The sequence below is a fragment of the Paralichthys olivaceus genome, chromosome 3, assembly GCF_024713975.1.
Source record: "Paralichthys olivaceus isolate ysfri-2021 chromosome 3, ASM2471397v2, whole genome shotgun sequence".
NCBI classification, from domain to species: Eukaryota; Metazoa; Chordata; class Actinopteri; order Pleuronectiformes; family Paralichthyidae; genus Paralichthys; species Paralichthys olivaceus.
The window spans coordinates 27743428-27758843 of record NC_091095.1 but is presented as its reverse complement, the minus strand read 5'-3'; the positions used below and the strand labels follow the sequence as shown (position 1 = coordinate 27758843).

At 39.6% G+C, this 15416-nt stretch overlaps 1 protein-coding gene across 5 annotated transcripts in view; it reads left to right on the top strand.

Annotated features, from left to right (window-relative positions):
• c3h6orf136 (chromosome 3 C6orf136 homolog) overlaps positions 1-15416 on the top strand; it is a 38093-nt gene that overhangs the window by 2570 nt on the left and 20107 nt on the right. For 2 of the 5 annotated variants that reach the window (XM_020108049.2, XM_069522672.1), the window contains exons 1-2: positions 8476-8681; positions 9522-9713. In XM_020108049.2, the coding sequence (XP_019963608.2) occupies positions 9615-9713 (99 nt within the window). In that variant the 5' untranslated portion in view covers positions 8476-8681; positions 9522-9614. Of the gene's footprint in view, positions 1-8475; positions 8682-8792; positions 8824-9521; positions 9714-15416 lie in introns of those variants that run through there. The other 3 variants (XM_069522670.1, XM_069522669.1, XM_069522671.1) reach the window with 2 other exon arrangements.

The window sequence follows — 15416 nt, the reverse complement described above, 5'->3', positions numbered from 1 at the left end:
TAATGCTGATCTTAAGAATTTCGTGCCGGCTGTAGATGTTGTTCACCCAGCAGAACGTAGATGACACAACAAACAATACTAACATACACTTCCATACTAAGCACTGAAATGAGGAGCACCGTGCCGCTGCTCCATGTGCGCTGCCATACTGTGTTGAAATAGCACATCTATTATAATTTTAAGAATGATGCTTCTTTGATACGCTTCAGATCCTAACTCAGAATTATTCCTCTGCATTATTGAGCTCTCCTCAAACAGGCCAACTTTCTCATTGTTTGTGTGCTGGACCTTGTATGCATTGAGTTGTACATACATAGTTTATGGTCTAAAGTGATGTTGGAAATTAAATTTTCTATTACTAGACTGTTTTATAGTCAATGAATTTCATTAAATAGAATTTGCTTTATTGCTGCTTACATTTGTGGCTTGATTGATTTATATAACTGGTGTTATTTCTCATATAGTTCACTATTCAGCATACAGTGGCTATTTCAGAGGTCTATTAAGCAATCAACACAAGTTTCCAAAAAAAAGGAGACACCTTAGGCATTTCTTCCTCTTCCACCACTTTATCACATAAGACATTTGACTGTGACAAGCACATTGCTTTAGTCACAGTATTTTTGAAGAGTAGCTAACTATTTTAGTGCATTTGAACGCATCGCTACCGCTTTGCGGTGGCCATCTGTAGTTTGGCCTATTTTGTTATAAAGCAAAATTCACAGGAAAGCCCAGGAAGCTGTAGCTGCGTTCCCAGTGGAGGACAGTCTTCATTTTTGACTTTGTTAAAGCGGCAATTTTACATGCATATAAATAACACTGCTCAAAAATATTAAGGGAACACAATCGTCACAGTACAACAGCAAGTCAGTTTAATTTCAGGGATACCAATCTGTGCATGTAGGAAGCACAAGTGATAATGAATCATTTTCACCTACTTTGCTGCAAATTAAAGTGACAACAGGTGCAATGGAGAAGAACAATCAAGACAACCCCCAAAAAGGTGTTTTGCATGTGCTGGCCACAGACAGCCTAGTTTATGCTTCTGCGTCACGTCGACGGCGTACCTACGCCGTAGCTACGCCGTCGACGCAGACCCCTACGCCGTAGCCTGACGTGCGCCTCCCAAAAATCCTCTCTTTATCCTTCTCCTGACTAATTAGGGCCCGAGCACCGACAGTGTGAAGGCCCTATTGAAATGAGTATTGTCAGTGCTTGGGCCCTATTGTAATGATTATTACTAGGGCTGCAAAGCAGCACTGAGCGGGCCTGAGCACTTGCGAATTCGGGACCTGATGCAGTCGCCTGGGTGGTTGGGGACCGGGCGGCTGTGTGTTGCGTGCATTTTGCGCACCGTGGAAAGGATAAATGCTTCACTTCCTGCGTCCATCATCCAATGCCGAACCAAGCCGATCAATCATGCATCATGGTCCACTCAATCAAGTGCAGATCACAAGATGAAAATTTCATGTAAATTGAATTAAAGTTGTAAAACAAGGCTTACTTCCTGTTGCCAGTATGTGGGGCTACATACAGACTAATAAATCTGTTATGAAGCGTGACCAATTTGAGGCCAATTGGACAATGTACAGTGGATTCAAATACTACTTCCTGTTTTCACGCTGATCAGTAGATGGCCCTATGACCCTTACTTTTGACACATGGAGCTGTTCAAACCGTGTCTCTTATCATAGGTTTAATTTTGGTGATGATTGGACAATGCACAGTGGACCTAAATGAAACTTCCTGTTTCATGGCAAATCAGTGGGTGGCACTATGACCCTGAGTTAAAATTGACATATGGAGCTGTTCAGGTCATGCTTTGATCATGGTGTCTTCCTGCTGAGTACACTGTAAAGAATTTCACTGTGAAATAACAGTAAAATACTGGCAGCAGGGACGCCAGTATTTTGCTGTTATTTTACAGTGCAATTACCGTTATTTATTTTAACAGTATATTACCGTATTTTGGATTACAGTATATGACCGTAGAATAACGGTGGGTGTTTGGTGGTTATTTTACAGCACATCTACCGTAATTTATCTAACAGTATATTACCGTTTTTTGGATTACAGTACATGATGGTAGGAGAACTGTGGGTTATGGTAATTGTAATTCCCTCAAAGCACGGACAACACAAGTGGCTTTCTTGGTACTGATTTATTTGAAGCTTCCTCCAAATCCACCGTGAAAACTATTACATATACAAAAAGTGTTAGCGATAGCATTACAACATCAAAATGAAACACGTGCAAAGTAAAATACAAACACATTAATTACCTTGTTACCTCGTTAAATTGGTTCTTAATTTTATTGTATTAGCTAAAGCACTGCTTCACCTTCGTAGGTTTACTGCTCACTCTCCGGAGCAGCGCAGCGAACACAGCATGTCAAAATAAAAGTCATACTTTCAAAATAAAGGTTGACAGCCCTCTCAAACAACAAAAACACCTGAAACGTATACCAATTGACAATAATTACATAATCAATGATAAATTATAGGATACATAGGAGGAGAGTAGCAAAGAGTGGACAGTACAAGGAGCGCTTACTCTTTCTGTTTTCAAGAACCAGAACTCACAGAGCAGAGCACTAACTTTAACACCGTTTCCCAGAACCGATAGTACCGAGCTCTCACTTTAATCTTATTCAGCTGATATTTAATTTCACTTAATAACTTCTACCAAACTGTCTGAGCTGTGTCTGCCTCAGTTTCTATCTAACATAGGGTTTCTATGCATGCTGGCTCAATGAAGAGACATAATCATAAAGTGAAGTGATTACATTTTGTTGTTTTTGCCAATCATTCCTAACCTCTGACCTTGTATAAAATCAGATGCAGACCTTTAAGTAATAAGTTTGAGAACCCTGGTATAAAACACAAGAGAATATACATTCCATAACATTGCTGTAGTTTATTACAAAGTGCTCATTTGTACAACAGACTTTGTAAGATTAGTAACATTGAGAACATTTGTATTACAATAATGACAAGGTATTGCACTACCATATTTGGAAGAAACTGTCTCCAATTCAATCATTAGTGACAGACTTTACTGAACTCAAGAGCATAACCTCAGACGCTGAATTAAAATACCATCTAGAACAGTGTAACACTGCATTAAAGTACCATCTAGAACAGTGTAACTGAACAGTCTAGCTTGAAAACAAGTCTTTTGCATGTGAACTATGAACTATGAACAGTGGGAGTGGAGAAAGAAAAGGGGGAGAAAGAAAGAGTGAGTACTTGACAGCAGCGTTTGGCTGGTCTCCTCAGTCACCAATGACAAGTGCCTGTAAAAAAATAAAATTAGCAACACAACTTCTTGCAGAAAATGGTTAAAGACCAGATAGAGAGAGAGAGGCAAGATATCAGACATCTGACATCTTTGTCATATATATATATATATATATATTGCTTTAGTTAAATGTCTGTCTTTGACAACAAAAATGTGTTTTCAGCTTTAGTGTGATAAAAGAATAACTTCTGGCATTTAAGAAAAACAAAGTAGGCTACTGTATGTTCGCATAACACAGCAATACTTTGGCTCCTGGCAGGAACACACTGACACACCTTACTTCTCCACTTGGTGAGAGACTGTAGGTCCTAACTCACTCCCTTTGGAAAATCCTCCGTTCCTTCCTGTTTGTGTTTGCACAGTCAGCTCTATAAAAGCACAAGTTAACACAAGTTAGTTATATCTTCACAAAATTGGTGATTAACTTTAATAACGTAACATCTCTGAGATCTTAATGACATACATTTTATGATAAAAAAAACTTTATGAAGGTCAGCAACACCTACAGCTAAGTGAGCTCAAGCTAGCTACAGAGCTAGCTTTCACTTAGCCAGGCAACCTGAACTAATGAAACAGACCTAATAAAACATCTGAAATGTCAACAGTTCAATAATCATGCAGACAAAGCAACACTGGACACTACCAATTTCAGGAGATAAACATAACTTTACTTTACCTGCTCTGATGAACTCCACTTGGACTTCTCGAATGATATGACGGAGCTGTGCTGTCCAAAGTCGAGTGCGGGAATAGCCAGTTAGTATATTGTCACTCAAAAATGAGGAGTTTGAGGAGTTTGATCAGTAAAGAAGTGCTATCATGAAAATAGAAACATAAGACTGCAATCATCAGTAAGATGCTGATGGATAATGACTGGACTTAAGAAGGGATGTTTCCACTGCTTGACAGAAAATACTGTTTTATGCTGTTAAATTACAGTTTAACTGTTATTGTAACTGTAGTTTAACTGTAACTGTCATTTAACTGAGCATTAACTGTTAATTTACATGTAAGCATGAATATTTAACAGTATTTTACAGTTATTTTAAAATACAGTAAGATACTGTTGTAATCCACCGTAAATTTACAGCAATTCATTACAAATACTGTTTTATGCTGTTAAATTACAGTTATCTACTGGTATTGTTAAATAGATAGATAGATAGATAGATAGATAGAGTACTTTATTAATCCCCGGAGGGAAATTAAGTTGTCATAGCAGCTTGTGTATCGGAACACAACAAAACACAATGCAATAGAACAAAACAAAACATTGAGGTAAAAAGAACAAAAACAGAAACACAAGATGAATAGGCAGACAAGTAGTGCAGTGGCAATATGATGATAATAGTAATGATGATATGATGGTAATGTTATTGTTAGACAGTATATAAGAATATTAGTACAGTATATATTTATATATATATATAGTATACAATATAACATAATATATATTTATATAGACAGTAATTATACCAATATAATAGCAGTATATAGTAATAATGGCAGCAATAGTATATATAATAATAATAGTAGTAGTAGTAGTGATAATAATAATATAATAATAACATGTACACATGTATAAGTATGTGTATATAGACTTGTAAATCCGAAAAATATACAGAGAATATACAGAGTATGATATAATATGATATGATATATAATATATAGTAGGGTATATATATAAGTACTTGACTATACAATATACTGGCAGTGTAAGAATACGTGGACTGGATGTGCAAAAGACAATATTATTCTATAAAATGGTCTGTAATATTAAAGTGGTTTAAATTAACACACGTAGTGTAGTGCAGGGTACATGGTGCAAAGGTGACAGGTATGTTAGTGCAGTTCTGTGATGGTGGCTCTGACAGAGGTAGATGAGTTGTAGAGTCTTATTGCGGTTGGGAGGAACGATTTCCTGTATCGCTCCTTAGAGCAGCGGGGTTGGATGAGCCTGTGGCTGAAGCTGCTCTTTAGCTTGTCCAATGTTTTGTGGAGGGGGTGAGAGGGATTGTCCATGATTGCCAGCAGTTTTGCCAGCATCCTGTTCTCCACCACCTCCTCCATGGTGACAAGCTTAGAGCCAACCACAGACTCGGCTTTTCTGATGATTTTGTTCAGTCTGTTGGCGTCCTTTGCCTTGATGCCCGCACCCCAGGACACCACAGCAAAGAAGATGGTGCTCGCCACAACAGACTGATAGAACATCTGCAGCATCTTGTTGCAGACATTGAAGGACCCGAGCCTCCTCAGGAAGTAAAGCCGGCTCAGGCCCTTCTTGTAGACGGCCTCTGTGTGAGTGGACCAGTCCAGTTTATTATCCAGTGTGATACCCAGGTACTTGTATGCAGGTACCACCTCCACATCCGTCCCACCGATGCAGACAGGAGAGGGCACGGGCTTGTTCCTCCTGAAATCCACCACCATCTCCTTCGTCTTCTCCACGTTGAGCTGCAGGCGGTTCTCCCCACACCACTTCACAAAGCGGTCGACCAGGTCCCTGTACTCAGCCTCCCCCCCGCCCTCAACACACCCCACAATGGCCGTGTCATCAGAGAACTTCTGCAGATGACACGACTCAGTGCAGTGCTTAAAGTCAGCAGTGTATGTGGTGAAGAGGAAGGGGGACAGTACAGTTCCCTGGGGGGCCCCGATGTTACTGATCAGACGATCAGACACACAGTTCTGTAATCTCACAAACTGTGGTCTGCCCGTCAGATAGTCATCGACCCAAGTGATGAGGGGAGCACTCACCCGCGTGCCCTCCAGTTTGGCCTTCAGCAGTCTGGGCTGGATGGTGTTGAAGGCGCTGGAGAAATCAAAAAACATGATCCGGACTGAGGTGTTGGGTCTGTCCAGGGAGGAGTAGGCCTTCTGCAGCAGGTAGATGATTGCATCATCAACCCCAACATGGGGCTGATATGCAAACTGCAGGGGGTCTTGTGATGGGCACACCAGCGGTCTGAGGTGTGCCAATACCAGTCTCTCCATGACCTTCATGATATGAGAGGTCAGTGCCACCGGCCGGTAGTCCTCCAGTGCAGCAGGACGTCCTTTTTCGGGCACTGGGACCAGGCAGGATGTTTTCCAGAGCACTGGCACTCTCTGAAGGTGTAGGCTCAGGTTGAAGAGGTGCTGGAGGACTCCACAGAGCTGGCTGGAACATGCCTTCAGCACACGAGGGCTGATGCGGTCCGGTCCAGCAGCTTTCCTGTTTGAGTGACTGACAGAAATGACTGATTTAACTGTTAATTTACATGCGAGGGATGAATATTTAACAGTATTTTACAATTATTATAAAATACAGTAGGATACTGTTGTAAATCCACCATAAATATACAGCAATTCGTTACAGTGTACAGTGTAACTGCGTACGTTCTTATTGTGGCAGAACGCTCATGTGCTAATCACACGTCACTCTGTGATTCTCAACCTGTGGGAGTATCAGTGTGTGTGGTTTCAATTTTTTTGTCAAACTGAGAGGCACATTGGAGAGGCTTTGTGACATTTTCTCAGACTGTTGCGCCGCTTGCGCCTTGAGAGGAAATAAAGCGACCACTCATTTCAGGAAATGTGGGCAAATCAGACATCCTAACCATAAAATAACCTGTAACAGAATCTACCAAAAATTTGAGTTTGAGGCCGTCAACACATAATTCGAGTTGAGGCATTTTAATTGAAAGCATCACTAGTGAATTGTAGGTAGGTAGGTAGGTAGGTAGTGTAGGAACAACCTCAGGTGATAGTAAAATAATCTTTTTATCCTTTATTCCTCCTTCAATGGGGAAATTTGCAATAGTCTCTCAGTCTCTCACGCCTGTGACTGATGCTGACAGGTTGAAAAAAAAAAAATAAATTAAATCTTATGGCCTGACAGAAACATTAATGTCCAGACTTTCCTTGTGACAGCACTGTGGATATTTTGAATTTTAAGTTGTATAGTCATATAGTCAACAGTGAAAGTTATTCTTGTTCGCAATAGACCTGGGGCCGCAAACAAACTTAAGCCAGACTCAACACAAAAAAACACACAATATGTCAATTCTCTAACCTTCATCAAACTGCTGAGCAATGCTAAGCCTGCCGCAAAAATGTAGCCTCATTGTGTTGTCCAAGTGACTGTCACAACTTTCATGCTGTTTGTATTTTTCAGAGAAATGTTTTGGTCTCCCATCCCCGTCGTTGTCCACAGTATCTCCATAGGGGGAGCAAAAAATTGCATTACTTGCACCACATCCAGTTAATCAATTGTTTTTCATCAAAAGAGTGGGAGAGGCCCAGGTTCTAAGCTCGTCCTCATCACTTGCCGGCTGGTGATTCTGTAAATCGGGTCGGTCTGGACCAAGCTCCTTTTTGGGGCGTGTTTTTAACCCTGAAATATCCATATCTTTCTCAGTCAGGTTGCAGCTGAAGTATCTCAATAACGATCGATTTAAAAGAACATGAATCAATACCTATTGCCTGTAAATAAAAATGGGAGTGTGCGAGGCGCAAAGAGCTGCGTCCAGTGGAAAATCTGCTACAACCAATTAAAGAGCAGCCTCAGGTCACGAAGAGGAGCATTGTTAGAGTAAAATATTATTATATAATTAAATTAGAGTAAAATATTATTATATAATTGAATTATGCTTAACATGTTTTGTCTTAAGGTGTTATGGGGGTGTCACCCCGTATTAACTAGCAGCCACTGCTGAACACAATTACATTTATTATACTTTATTTGCGCTTTTAAATTGTAGAAATTGATAGTCCATTAAAAAACACACACTAATAAAATACACAACAGATCACACTTTAGGCCAAAATATATAACCTGCAAAATGCAAAGGGTGTACTAAAACTGTTGCTCCTTGGACAGTCAAAGCTTCATCAGCCGATGGAGCAGGTGAACAAGCAGCAGCAAACGACATCAACTCCTCTCTCCCCCGGCATGAACATAAGATCTGCACAAAAAATGTGTTTCAGACTTGCACGTAATGCCCGGTACTCCATTTTAGTCCAGTAGGCAGTGCACCAGTCACATCTAGTTCTCACCTGTCGGTCCCAACCTGTTGCTTATAACTTCATATTTGTCAGGATTTAATAGGATTAGCTTATTTGAGATATCGGATACGTCAATAAACTGCGGCAGCTGCCACAAATAGCGGAAGTTACGTGTGGCAGCTGCTGCTGACACCGGAAGTCTCGCTGCAAGCTGCCGCTGCCACAATTTGAGTTTGCTGTCACTCGGGCAAGGACACGCAGGACTGCAGTGACATTGTGCAAGTTAGCTAAGTAGTCCTTTATAGCTCGTTACCAACGTTTATCCAGTTGTGACCACTAAAATGGTGATGCGCTGTCTGAACCTCTGTTGGAATTAAGGTTTTCGTCCGTAACAGGTAAATTTCCGCACGTCTTCCGAGCCGGTAGCTAGCTCTGTACTAGCTGCCCACGGGTAACCCTTGTAAGCTAGCAGCTATTGACTCACAGTAGGCAGTCAGCGCTAGCAAACAACACGGACTATAGTGTCTGCGATTAAAGGTAGTTATCTCGAGCCATATATCCTGACTATTCTTGTAACAGTGTAGCAAACAGTGATCAATTGTAATTTAAATTGCTTCCGTATCAAAATGTATAGACAAACATAAATGTTAGGATTAATGTAAAAAAATAGTGGCGTCATTCTGTCATTGTTATCACAATTTATTGAAAACTACATCAGTGCCAATGTTTTGTGTCCATGCTGTCGCCAAATAGGCATTCACATGCAATTAGATAACTGGCACCAATTATTAAGTAAATACTTAAATTCAAAATATAAATTTAAAAAATTCAACATGTCGTTCATACGTTGCTAAGCGACGTCTTAATTTTGTGTTGTCAACTGTATTCACATAGAAGTTCTATACCCACAGTCACCGTTCGTCTTCACTGATGTTTGTTTCAGGTTGTTAGAAGCTTGGGTAAAACATTTACTTTGAAGTATGTTCATGCATGCAGAACCCATTCTCAGCTGTCTCAGCGGAGTCTATGATTATAAACTTGTGGTCTTCTTTAGGTCATGTGCTCCTGGCCTCAGCTAGGCTACCAATGTCAAAAATAATTTGCTATACAAATAGTTCTACAGTGAATATCCGGCTGTCATTTTCTGCTTTAAACTTTAAACACATTTTGAGGACAAGGGCAGTAACCAATTCTGGATTGCTTCCTGCTCTGCTTTCTCTTATCCGGGTTCTCAGGTCTCAAGGACACAGTGTCTGTGTCTTACCGTGTCCTCTGTGCTGTGGGTGATGCTCTGCTGGTGACTGGGGTTGCCTTGCCCCCTGTAGTGAATGGCTGTGAGCAGAGGGGTTTTTGCCTTCTGGATGGGTTGTGTCGGCAGCCATGGCAGAAGGCAACCCATCAAAAAACGGAGCTGGACTCTAAACCAGGTAATCCTTTTTGATTCTGTGTGGTTTGATTAAGGTAAGAACAGGGGTTTGAAGGCCATTGGAACCATTTGAAGGAATTTGACCAATAATTAATTGATTTAGAACCTGAAAAGATTCTGAGCTGAAACCGAAAACAAAAGGGGAGTAAGAAGGCAACAAATTAGAAGACTACATTTTCAAAATAAAAGGGCATGATGATGTTTGAAAAGACCATTAAAGGCAGCAATAATTGTTTAATATAACCCAATCTTTTCATCTAAGTTACCAGGGTGGCAAACATTTCTATATACAAACATAATGTTCACACCAACAATTATATCTTCTTGATTTATAAGTTTGTTCAACACCACTCATAAATGATCAGCTCATACTCAATCATGGTAAACATGGCATGTGCACTCAGTAGGGCTCAGGCGTCTTACTAGGAGGTGTATTGAGTCTTATTAAACACTGTTGCACATGCGACAAAACAAATGTGACTCACACACAGCCAAACGTACAAATACATTACAAACCTGACAGCTTATCTAAAACATAACCACCCCATCCTGTTTACAAAGCTGGTAACATATATCCTGTGCCAATTGTGTGTGGTTTATTTTATTTATGTCTATTTTTTAGGATATTTAAATGTAAAAGCATTTTCAAACAAATGAAAATGTCAGACTGAATATTCTTAAGGATGAATAGTTAATTGCTCCTTGAAAGGGTGTACTTGCATGATTATACTATAGTATCATTATATCGGTGGTATAAAATGTATTGCAATATATTGTCCAACAAAATTTCTTAGCGTGACAGTCCTACCTTAATGTTTTTTATAATTCAATTCAATTCAATTTTATTTATATAGCGCCAATTCATAATTTACATTATCTCAAGGCACTTTACATTTAAAGGTCAAGACCTTAAAACAATATTAACATAGAGAAACCCAACAGTTCCCACAATGAGCAAGCACAGGCGACTGTGGAGAGGAAAAACTCCCTCTAGCTGCCCACGGGTAACCCTTGTAAGCTAGCAGCTATTGACTCACAGTAGGCAGTCAGCGCTAGCAAACAACACGGACTGTAGTGTCTGCGATTAAAGGTAGTTATCTCGAGCCATATATCCTGACTATTCTTGTAACAGTGTAGAAAACAGTGATCAATTGTAATTTAAATTGCTTCCGTTTCAAAATGTATAGACAAACATAAATGTTAGGATTAATGTAAAAAAATGCACCTAGTGAGAGGTTTGCTTCCACAATATACAGCTTTAGTATTCCATTCATATATTATATTATATATATTATTATATCCATGAAATATCCTTAACCTAATCAGTTTTGAATCCGATAGGAAATCGAATGGAATCAAGAACATGTGAATCGGAATCGATTGAGGTGCACCTAAATTATATGCTGGTGCACCATAATGAAAAAATTAGGTGCACCATTGCAACCAATGTAAAAAGTCAATTTGGAGCCCTGATAAGTGATTCCTGCTTGCCCATGTTTAACTGTCAAAGAAATCACAAACTTAAATGTCAGATGAATGCAGACCTTGTACAATTTTAAGTAAAACAAAATCCATGATCTGATTATTGACAATTATTTATTTATTAATGTTTTTAATTTATCAATTTAGTCAGAATGATACCTACACCGAAAAAACAACCCAAAAATATAGCTGCAAGCACCAATGAGCAGGTTCGAACCTTAATTCGCTCAATAGGAGAAAGCAGCACATTATATTGGTTATTTGTTATTTGTCATTATATGTCATTTAGCTGACGCTTTTATACAAAGTGAGGGGCCAGCAGGGGCCGAAGGACACTTTGGCATGTGTTAGGATTCGAGCCAAAGACTTTCTTGTTAGACTACCATTCTACCCCTTCAGCCACAGCTGACCAGAGAAATCATCTCAATTAGAGGATGCAGCTCAATAGGATTTTTTTTGTTGGTATTTTTGGCAAAACTTAAAATGCTTAAATATGGCTGTTCTACAATACAGTATAAACATATCTAATTAGTTTCATGATGATTGGACAAATATTTAAAGAGTTATGGCCAATTTCCCTCTAAGTCCAGCCCTTGGCAAAAGTTTATGGTAAAAAAAGGGCCATTATTTTGACCAATCCTGATAGTTTTTAAGAAAAATGTGAATCTCAGTCTCACAATACTCTATACTGAATTTGGTGTTGATTGGTTGAAAAATTAAAAAGGAGACGTGACATTACTGCTTTTTTGTAAAACACATTGAGTTGGACTTGAAATTTCAAGTAGTGTAAGGGGCGTGACCTGTCAAAGGTCGTTAAGTTAGGCGTAAAACATGGTACTTGTTACAGCTGGTGGGTGCTGTGACTATTCAAGTATATTTGCATATAGAACTCTTTAGGGTGGGTTCCTTGTCACAAAAATACAGTTTGACAGTAATTGGAGCAAAAACATGGAAGTTACAGCTACTTGAAGGCTCTTGGTGAGACACCGAGATTCACTACCAGGCCAAGGACACACCCCCTGATGAAAGCTCACAAGTTTGATTCTATGGCATCACAAACTCCCTTTGGCTCTCCTGACCAAATGTCACATGCATAGGCTGTAGCTGCAGAACACTTAAATGTAAAACATGACATTTCCAGACACAGGTAGGGGGCGCTATAACTATTATTATATTATCACATGGAGCTGTTGAGGGCAGGACCTTTGTTGTACATATGTTGTTTGAGAATAATTATATCAATTTCAATAGGGCATTTGCACTGTCTGTGCTTGGGCCCTAATAATCCTTAATAATAATAATTCATCTCACTCCTAATGGCCTTTGGACCGAATTTCAGCTTGATCTGGTCTTGTGATGTTTGGTGCAGATTGGACTAGTGTAGACTGAACAACTTCCTGTTTCACAGTGAAAAATTGAAATTCAACGCCCTCTGACAAAAACTCATGGAGAGTAGGGCTGCACCTATTGGGCCTACGATTATTATTTTGATTAATATTTATTACTTGATGAATACAATTATACATTTAGCGAAAATAAAAAAAAACAACTAATAATCTTACAAGCAAATCTGACAAAGTATGCACTGCAAGGCATTATTCCTTAACAAAAAATTGCCCAGTCTGAACTGCTTATCTTCCTTTTACAGTTCCATATCTTTCCAAAATAAAAAACGTTTCATCAAAATATAATAACAGTTCTGGGTCTATATAGAACGGATTCTGGGTCCGCTTCGCACTGTTGTCTGACTATTGGTGACCTATGCTAGATGATCGTGCGATTTTATTCACTTCAGGTTGCTCTTCAGGTGACTCCATGCATCCGCGAGTCAACATATTTACATTTCATTTGGCGGACGCTTTTATCCAAAGTGAATTACAATTCCTGAATTCAACATCTATGCAGGGCCATCTTGGGGTTCAGTATCTTGCCCAAGGACACTTCGGCATGCAGACTGAGGGGATTGAGATTTAGACAGCAGGGCTCCATCTGATTGGTCAAATATATTGACATGCAGAGCATGAATGCATGGTGCATGGACACCCATTTATTGCATTTTTTTGCCGTCTTTTGCGATACGTATATCGTGCATGTTGATATCGCAATGACAATAAATTTTAGATATATCATCCTCGCACTGTTTTCGCTTGGGCCAGAATAATTCATTAGGTCAATACAATTCAGATATAAATGGCATGCACTGTGGGAACATCTGCTGAGGTGCCTTAAAGTTGTTTATTATTCACCAGTAAAGTAAGAGGAATTATAATCAGAAGAATCCCTCACCCATGGTTCGAACTAAGTAAATGGTAAATGGTTGTATTTATATAGCGCTTTTCTAGTCTTGAAGACCACTCAAAGCGCTTTACACTACAGTTTTCCATTCACCCATTCACACACACATTTATACAGTGCTTCTATAGTTAGCACTTTTTTTGATGTTCTATTGGGCAGTTTTGGGGTTCAGTATCTTGCCCAAGGACACTTTGGCATGCAGATGGGAAGACTGGGGATCGAACTTCCGACCTTCTGGTTGGAGGACGACCGCTCTACCCCCTCAGCCACAGCAAAGTGGCATTCAATGCAACATGCTACATGGAATGTGACTGTTTCCATCCATATCATTACAGTTAAACTACACACTGTTAAACATTTTAAATGTAAGAGCAGCTTCCTCCAGGCTTTGGACTGTACCCTTATAGTGCACAGATGACTGCATCAAGTGCTGTAAGATTTATTTGAAATTAGTGTTGTCACAATACAAACATTTTGTCTTCGATACTGATACCAAGTCATGAATTTTGATTCTGATAAATACTGTAGTTATACCAAATATCTCTCTCTCTCTCTCTCTCTCTAGAATTTTGTGATATCTAGCGTTGAAATTGCATGTTGCAGCTAAACACCCCTCTCCTTCCAAACATGAAAAAGAAACTGAGGTAGCCTTTAAAACTCAGCTTGGTCATAAAGACTCAAAAGGTGTTTAGTTTGTCCAGTCTGGAATAATGTAAAAAACATGGTGGCCTCCGTAGAGAGGGTCCCCTTGATGTAAATATAAAGTATTTGAATATAAAGGGGCTTTTCTGGGGTAAAGAAAACTACAATTCTTATAATTTAGATGAAATGAACTTCATCATGAGAATTATTCTACATTAAATTTCTGCCAATAGTTCCTTTTCGCGTAAATCGTACACACTGGACCTTTAAACCACTCATCGATATATTTGGATCAATGAAAGCCTCAGGGTGAGCCTACCCTAACCCAGAAATCCAATATCCACAACATAGGAGAAATCATAAAACTCAATCTAATGTAGAAAACTTAGACTGACACACGACTTTTCACCTGATAAACTTTAGACATACAGCAGGTAATCACATCAAAACACAGAAAGTCAATGCGACTGTTTAAACACATGTAAGAAGTAACCTAAACATTATGTTAAACTGAGCTATCATCAAGGACCTTTAATAACTCACTGGCAGTTAACCATGCCATGGGGCTCTCACCACAGCAGCCAGAGACGAACCATTCTGGTTTTATTGATCACTTAAACACACATGAGTAAACAGGAAGTCCAAATCAAACTTAGAGGGTAGCTTTTCAGCTATGTCTCTCCATGTGCATCTGAGTGTCCTAGTGTGTCCGTGAGGCAGCTCCGCCACTGCCTTTTAAACCAGAGGATCAATCAGCTAACAGGTCTCGCCTGTGCTGATTGATCCTCTGTGGTCCAGGTGAAGGTGCTCTCCCAGCCCCCTCACCTCCACACTCACATTAATGCAGTTTACATAAACAAAATAAACCATGTCACGTTAATGTTGGTTAAATGTATCTTTTTATTCAGCTTAACTTCAACACCTGATTAACACCAGTCAGCAGCCCTGAGGGAACTGGTAGGCTTGGCATTGCAAAGCTGACTAGCTAGCCTGCTTAGGATCATATTTCATACTTGCTGGGACAGTAATTAGCATGCCAACAGTTTCCTCTTCGCTCAGAACACTGAGAAACACAGTTTTGGAGCATAGTGAACACATTAAGATAATAATTAATAGTTAATTTATTGCTGTTTTCTTGAAATCCCCTTTCTTGACACCAGCGGCAGCAAGGATATAGCCGTGGCTGTCCATATCTGGCATCCAGTGCAGACAAAGCTGAGGTGTAGGGATAAGTGTCATGGATGTATGACCTTGCCAGCTTGTGCACAATAGGGTGCTTAAGATG